Below are 8431 nucleotides of genomic sequence, written 5' to 3' on the forward strand. Positions count from 1 at the left end.
GCATGGAAAGCGGACGTTAAACAATGATGATGATGATGATGATGATTTCTAATGAGAGACACTACCTGTATGTTTCAATAAATTTTGAAAATAGCCAAGAATTTGGAATGATTTACTAAAATATCTATTTCAGTTATTGGTATATTAAATTGGTGTTTGGACATAACTTAAGAAAAGGTTCTAATAAATATTATGGTGGTCAGTTTGAATTAAAGACTGGACATTTTTTTAATGTTAAAAAAAAGATTTTTCTTAATCCCAATAATTACGCTTTCTTAAACAGAATCTATTTTGTTGTCCTGTGAACCTTCAAAAGAGTAAATTATTGGTGAATTTTGAACTATTCTTATGCACTGCTTCTCCCCCCATTTCCCACTACAACTTTGTTATTTAGATATAGGATGCACTTCTGTAAATCAAAAAAAGGTTGAAGTTTGATAAAGTTTGAAGATGACTCTTTCCTTACTTATTTTTTCCTTTGCCAACTCACTGGATTTAAAATATATTTGCAAATGACATATTGTTTTCCATCCTTGTAACTTGAATTTTAAGCATTTTTTCTACTTCATAAGCCACATGAACTTGAATCTTTTATTAGTTGAGAAAAAGTGAATGTTAAGTTTATATCTTTTTTTGATAACACAATTTGATGTCTGTACAGTGTGACTTTTGTTTCAAAAGTATCTTCACCTACACATTTCACTTACTGTCTTTCTGCAGGTGTGTGTTTCAATGTTTGTTTATGTTTTAGCTATATGCTAGTATTTGTGTGAGTTGCTTGAATGTGTCCATGTGTGTATGAGAGTATGTATTGGCATATGTGTAGTGAGTGAATGGGTTCAACAAGATATAGACTAAGTCCTTCATGAACTGAGTCCATGATTCTGTTTTGACTTACACTTGAAACTACTTAATGCCATTGAAAAGATTTGAACATCACAGCTTCCTGTTTTATCTGTGACTTCATATCTTTAAGAAATCATGTGCTTTTTTTTTCCACTCTTCAAGTTTGATATTCTAACTGTAATTTCCTCCTTATTTCTGCCAGGGTGACCGAGGAGCTACTCCACTCTATTATGCATTGTGTAATAACAATTCCAAAATGACAGATCTTCTTATTGCTCATGGAGCACGCCTAGATACCAATTTGTGTGATGGAGATGATGTATGTATTTATTCCTGTTTATATTATATTGTTGGCTGTTTGTACACCTGAATAATTAATTACACAAATATGACACAACACCATGAAGCAATTTGTAGCATATCCTGGCAATCATATTATATTTATAATATTTATATTACAATAAACTGTACCAGACTGGCATTCAGTGCTCTCATATTTTACATTTGACAATTGCACATATACATACACACATGCACATATACATGTGTGTGTCTGTGTATGTGTAAGGGTGCAGGCATGAATGTGTGATTCAGATGGTTTGTTTTGCAGTCACATAGGTTCATGTTCAGTTATACTGCTTAGCATCTTGGGCAAGTGTTTACTGGGTGAACCAAAGCCTTATGGATGGATTCAGCCTTTCCCCATAATTAACTTTGGAACTATTCACTTAGAAACTGTAAATGATATCATTTCTCTCCTGACATTTCACATCATCTCCTCATTTCTGTTCTTTGTCACCTCTTCCCTGGCCCACTCCTATATCCTTCACTTCTGCCTTACCCCCACCTCTGGAAAAATTGATATTCACCATTGACCATACTTCCAACCACGTACCTCATTCACTGTCTCCATCTCTAACCATCTGTCACACTCCTTTCATACTCTTGTGCTCTTATACTCACTACGTACCTCTCTTTATTTTTCATCTAAGAAAACCGTGCATCTCCTCCTCAGCAAGATACCTGTTCCTGTCTCTCTGTCATATTTTCACCTTCCTCTATACTATACCTGCAATCATTTGAGAGGTCTTGCCTTGCAAGTTACTTGGTGACCTCACTAGTGCCATTATCATGAAAAAAACCATGCCAAAACAAACATTGGAACTTGGTGCAGGCCCTGGTTTATTGTCTCCTCTTGAACTGGCCAACCCATACCAGCATGAAAAACAGGCATTGAATGATGATGATGATGATATACACACATGTATGTGTAGCTGTGTACTTGTTTACATTTGTATTTCTTCAAAAGTTGCTAAACTACAAGCAAAGATGTCATTTTCTCTATCAACAAATCATCCACTGGATCTTGAAACTCACACATTGTGCTTCCTTCTTTCTTTTCCCCATAAATGTTAGCAGTCCTGTAAAATGATCATGAATCTTACCTTTCTTTATTTGTTATAAAATCTGAATCCAGATAACACCAGTCATAAAATATGATTTCTCTTGACTAAGGACAAAACGAAATTTATTTGGGTAGGGTACAGGCAATCTTCATGATTCATACTGTCAAATTTTTCTTTGCTTGTAGAACAAAATAGTAGTTTCTTATATGTATACAAGAAGACATCAAAATTCATCTATTCTGTTCAAATTTCATTCTCATCAGATTTTCTAAGTATGAGGAGTATGGAAATTGAATATATGAATTGTGAGGACTGTTTATATAGAGCTGATATAATTGATCACATATTTACATGTTCTTTTGACTCTGACATGATATAAACAAAGAACACTGAAGCATAAGTGTATAGTATAAAACAGTACAGTTAGTGGCCATCTACTTTCTCTATTAATAATAATAATTAGTATAAGGCACAGGCATAGCTATGTGGTTAAGAAGCCTGCTTTGCAACCAAGTGGTTTGGGGTTCCATCAAACTGCATGGCAGTTTGGGCTACTCTAACCTCTAGCTGATCAGTGCCTTATAAGTGAAATCAGGTAGATGGAAACTATATGGAAGTCTGTCATGTATGTGTGTGTGTCTTCATATTGTCACAGTTTGAACAAAATATCATATGACCCATAGCTCAGCATTTCCATTATATATGAAGACCAGTGGAATAAGTAAAAATCTTTTCTTCAAACACGTGTTGGCAACAGGAAAAGCATTTAGCTTCAGAAAACTGTCTCTATAACTTTTGTCCAGTCCAGCTCATACCAACATGAAAAAAGGGAACATAAAAATTACGATGATGGGGTATTGTTACATTTTTCCTGATCTTCACAATGCCTGTAGTTTAGACATGTCAAACTGGGAGCCTTTACATGGTAGCTCAACTGGTGAGAAATAGCAATCATATCTCCATTAAATCACACTACAACATTTTCAAAAGAGAACAACAGCTCAAAGAGGGAGGATTATAAGTGTTTGCTCAATCTGCTAGACATATCAGCCAAATCTCCTTCAAATCATACCTTACTCTCTTAAGCAAGGCAAAATACATTGGATAATATAGATTTAGATATAATATGTGCAAAAAAAAGACAGGATGGTCATGGCCAGAAAACCATTGAATATGTCAGGTTGATCAGAGCTGACATAGAGATAAACAATAAGTTTAAAAAAAAAGACATTGGGAATGTATTCGTGGATGTATGAAAATTCCAGGATGGCTACTACAGGAATGCTTTTGACATTCAAAGGCATTACAGCAGTGACCATTCTGGAATTTTGCTCAATCATAGATCTATTCTGACTTGCAGCTTAGAAACAACTACTGACCTTTTAGGCAATGCAGTTATTTGATCTGCTAGAAATAGTAACCAACTTAAAAAGGAGTGATAGAATACTGTAGTGCTAGATACACTATATTTGAAAATAAAATGGGATGATCATAGACTGAGTGTCTTTGACCAGGGTTGACTTGGGGTGAAACAACAACACCAACTACTGCAGTTGTGCTTACAGAGGAACAATATGGTGGAAGTGTTAATCTATTATTTTGAATACTTTATCTTTCAGTTTGATATTCCTCTGCTGTTTGCTGTCCTCATGAACTGCTCTACTTCTCCTATATCTCCTGAATTGATTGAAAAAACTATACCAAATAAACCTGAAAATTTGTCTAAACTATTCTATCGTGTAAGTGGAACAAATATCTCATTATTTTTGTATAGTAAAATTTTTGTTTTTGTTTAGTCAGAAGAGGAGGGCAGTGCACATATCATTTTTGGGGCCTGCAAAGCTGGTTTGATAAAGGGAGGAAGTTACCCTCAGCTAGAAGACATCTTGAAGCTTAATAATAATAAAAAAACATGGATGGGAATGGAATTCCATAAGATTGATGAGAGAAGCAGAAACAGGCCTATTAGATTTGCCTGGGTTGAAGTGATGTGAAACAAGCTACTTCAGGATAACAGAGGTGGTTGTAATAGTGACACAGTAAGCAAACAGAGGGAGAAGATAGAGTATCTATGAACCAGGTATTGTAGTGTGGTGGCAGGTTCAAAGAAATTGGCCTGCTTGGGGTTGGACAGACTGTGATATACCTCAAAAGATTGGAATAAAGTTTTGTTGTGAAAGAAAAACTGCAAAGTTTGATGAGGGAGGAACTAGTTCATGAGTGTAACATTTGAGGCTAAGAGAAGAGATATTGTCTGGGTTGATAACCTTGACGTTTTGAAGTTCCCAGAGATGTTTTGACAGTTCATATATGTCCATTGCTATGAGAGAAGTAAAAGAAAGTAGTAAAGTTTTGAAAGAATCTTGTTGAATGTGTTTATTATTTAAACTGGAAGCAACAATGGTGTAGTTGGAGTGAGTGCCACCCAGGGCAGCCCTTGAGTGAGTGTGGTGGATTGACAGAATCAGTAAAATATTGAACAAAATGCCTCACCTAATTTGGTCATAGCTTCTTTATGATCCGAGTTCAAATCCCAGTGGATACAACTTTGCCTTTCATCCTTTTGAGGTCAATACAATAAGTATCAGTGAAGTACAAGTATTGATATATATTGACTATAAACCTCCCCAATGCATGTGACCTTGTGCCTATTTTATAAATTAATGTATTTGTTTTTCAGGGACAAAATGTGATCTTACATTGTATTGATTACCTAGTGCCAAAGGAGATTGTTGAAGTGATTCTTAAAAAAGGTTGTGCCAACTTAATTACTGCTAAAAATAAGGTAACGGATTTGGTTTTTTTTTTTTAAATTTTAAAATTATCTTTTACTACATACCTTATTTTCCTGTTTTTCTGGATTAACCCTACTTTGTGAATTGGAAATTAGATCCTGAAAATAATCTTTGTTATTGAATTTATATTTTAAAAAAATTTCTATGCTTAAGTAATCAAACCAGGTTATTAATGGAATAAGGCAATTTTTGTCAATTAAGAATAGCAACAACAACCACAATATTCTGAACTATCCTATCCTATCTGCATATTGTTTTGATATACAGCAGATGATATTCAGGGATGCAGTGATATTCAGGGATCTGATGTTTTGCTATAAGCAATACTCCTACTTCAGTATAAATTACAACCAGGTGTCTTCATTTAAGAGTTGACTATAGTCCTAGGTTTGCTGTTAGACCTAACTGAAACAGCTGTAAACTGTATGGATGGATGAGTTGTTACAAAGTACCTGTCAGTGTCTACTCCAGGAAAACTGAAAGGTAAAGTGGGCATTGACATACATTATAGAACAAACCAAAATATATTATTTAATCAAATTATATATTTGATTAAATAATCAAATATATTTAATATATGTTATATTAAATAATCAAATATATTCTCATCTCAATTGGTGGATGAGAACAATTTTTGGAATCACAAATTCCATTACAAAAAGAAAAATACAGGGGAGACAACTTGAAATTTTAAATATGGAATGCAATGGGGACGTGAATGTGACTTTGGCAATATGTTGACAACTCCATCTGTTTTGATCTACTTGGATCTCTTTAGTGTTGTGTAGTCTTTACTGCAGATTTTAGAATGACTAGTGAAGTACATAGGAGTTTTGTGAATGAACATAGAATGACATTACAAATTAAAAGAATGACTGAGGAAAATACTCATATATACCTGGCCCATATCTCTTATCCAGTTCTTTGTTGTGTAACTGTGGAAGCATGTGGCTTAGTGGTTAGGATATTCAGCTCATGGTTGTAAGTTCATGAGTTCGATTCCTGGCAGTGCATTGTGCCCTAAAGAGCCAGCCTTGTCCCATTCTGTGTCATGCTGAATCTCCCTGAGAATTGCGTTAAGGTTACACATGTCTATGGAGTGCTCAACTACTTCCACATTAATCTTATGCGCAGGCTATTCTATTGATCAGATCAACTGGAACACTTGTCATCATAACCAATGGAATGCAAGTATGTTGTGTAACTAATTCTTCAGTCACTGGATGTTTAAGTTAACATTTTATACTAACTTTTTAATGAAAATACAAAATGATTTATTTTTCATTTGTAGTTTTTTAACTGAAGTAATTGTTATATTTTCTCAGTTTAACCTGAACAGTCGGGAATATGCTGCTGAATGTGACGCTACAGATGTTGTTGAAGCAATTGATAGGGTAATTATTTTTTTCTTTGAAATATTTTCTACTTCCTGAAATTAAATGAATATATTCCATTTTGCTTTTTATGTAATCTTAGAACATCTGCTGAAATACAGTCGGAATGCAAATCTTTCTGAGTATGACTTTGCATCTTATTCCTGAGGAGTTACTAAAATTAGTATCAATTACATACTATTGTCAGTTCAATCCAGTATAGCTCTTCTCTACAGTTGTATAGCCTTGTGCCACTCTGAGACATCTTTATTAGGAATCAATTTCCATGAAGCATACGCACACACCACACCACACCACACCATACATTCTCAGATGCACGCATGTGTGTCTTTGTATAGATGTTTACAAACTACACTGAGCTATGATTACAGTAATAATTGTTGACATTTCCTGTCAACAATTTATCTGCTATCTCTACACTTTCTAATTCTTCTAGGATAAAAAAAATACCTTACTTAAAAATCATGTAAGAATAAGGATTGGCAATAGGAAGAGCTTCTGAACTATGCTAGCATAAGAAAACAGATGCTAAATGAAACAAGCCAATGAATAACTGATATATATGTTTAATTAAACCAGTGAGACCAGCAATGTTGGCATTTGTCTGATACAAGAATGAAATGAAACATCTTTTGTTGGACTCACTCTTTTGATAAAACATATTTGTATTCAGCAGTAATCTTTCAAGCAATTCATTTTGTGTGGTTTTACCATGTTTTCTTGAACAGATAATTCCCACCACCAAGGTTTATTTTTGTGTGTGCATGTATGTATGTATAACTGTTAATTGTTGCTCCATTTCTTTTATCTGAATATATTAAACCATGGTTTACCATTTAAATTACCAACTACTGTTAACCTTATAGCAAGGCCTATACATAGTGAGGTAATACACCAGTAGTGCCTACGGATACATTTATACCTTAGACGGTTGCATAACCTCTAACTCAATTTTTCTATAGGTATATGTATATATATACTGCAGTGCAGTTTTGTAATTAACTTACTGTTCCATGATTTATAATTTTATGTCTCTTAACTTAGTCATCAAATGTTCTTAAAACAATCCAATAATTGCCATAAGCTGTGTTTTTGCTATAAAATTTCATACCCTATGTGTGACCTGTTGGATAAATATCTTCTATTGCATTGTAAAAGAAACTCAGTAAATGGAAATTGTTCAGAATATGTGTGTGTATGTATGCATGTTTTTTCATGTGTTTTCACATTAATGTTGATTGGGTTGCTGCAATGTTGTTTGTTTCCCATATGATATATTTTAAAGCTCAGCAAAAGCATGTGAAGACAAGTAAAAGTTGGCATCAGGAAATGCCATAAAACAACGCCTCAAGAAGTCTTGCCTGACACACACCAGCATAGAAAATGTGGATGCAAAAGCAAAATATGACACCTAAAAATAGTGCCACTTTCACCTAGTTTGTGATGTTTGTGAAGCATTCTCTCTTTTTCAGACAATCCTCTTTTTTATATATTTCCAGACTGTGTTTCGGTGGTGTTTTGAAAGTAAAAATGATGCCAACTTCAAGTTGTTAGCATTACATGACTATCGCTACTTTGTGATGCCATTGGAGGTAGGTTTTTACATCATTATCTTACACTTCAATAAGCTAGGTTACAAGGCTGTTTTTACTCACCAACACTTTGCAAGTATTGGTCCATCTATTATTTATATCCCCACTTTAATCCATTCTTATGTCCTTCAAAGTTTCCAACTACACACTTGCCCTACCTAAATCAACAACTGTTTCATGTATTGTCTATTGCTGAACCCTGCCAACCACCTGTAAAATATTTACTGTGGCAGATTTCCCCAAATGTACAAAACCACTTAATCTCTATTCTTAAATATCTTAATATACACATACCTGTATGAGCATACGTTATTTAAATTGACTCTTCAATATATAACTTCCTAATCTCTCTCTCTCAGCCTTAGTTTTCTCCTTAATTCTTCATGTAATTTCCAAAT

At 34.1% G+C, this 8431-nt stretch overlaps 2 protein-coding genes across 2 annotated transcripts in view; one reads left to right on the forward strand and one right to left on the reverse strand.

Annotated features, from left to right (window-relative positions):
* LOC106880455 (uncharacterized) overlaps nucleotides 1–164 on the reverse strand; it is a 17963-nt gene extending 17799 nt beyond the window's left edge. The window contains exon 1 of the mRNA XM_052971879.1: nucleotides 117–164. Within this exon, the coding sequence (XP_052827839.1) occupies nucleotides 117–164 (48 nt within the window). The remainder of the gene's footprint in view (nucleotides 1–116) is intronic.
* Nucleotides 165–1006: 842 nt separating this feature from the next.
* LOC106872777 (3-phosphoinositide-dependent protein kinase 1) overlaps nucleotides 1007–8431 on the forward strand; it is a 32552-nt gene continuing 25127 nt past the window's right edge. Inside the window, exons 1-5 of the mRNA XM_052971938.1 lie at nucleotides 1007–1165; nucleotides 3872–3991; nucleotides 4933–5037; nucleotides 6373–6441; nucleotides 7941–8033. Coding sequence (XP_052827898.1) covers nucleotides 1103–1165; nucleotides 3872–3991; nucleotides 4933–5037; nucleotides 6373–6441; nucleotides 7941–8033 — 450 coding nt within the window. The 5' untranslated portion in view covers nucleotides 1007–1102. The remainder of the gene's footprint in view (nucleotides 1166–3871; nucleotides 3992–4932; nucleotides 5038–6372; nucleotides 6442–7940; nucleotides 8034–8431) is intronic.

This window comes from Octopus bimaculoides, chromosome 1 (genome assembly GCF_001194135.2).
Source record: "Octopus bimaculoides isolate UCB-OBI-ISO-001 chromosome 1, ASM119413v2, whole genome shotgun sequence".
NCBI classification, from domain to species: Eukaryota; Metazoa; Mollusca; class Cephalopoda; order Octopoda; family Octopodidae; genus Octopus; species Octopus bimaculoides.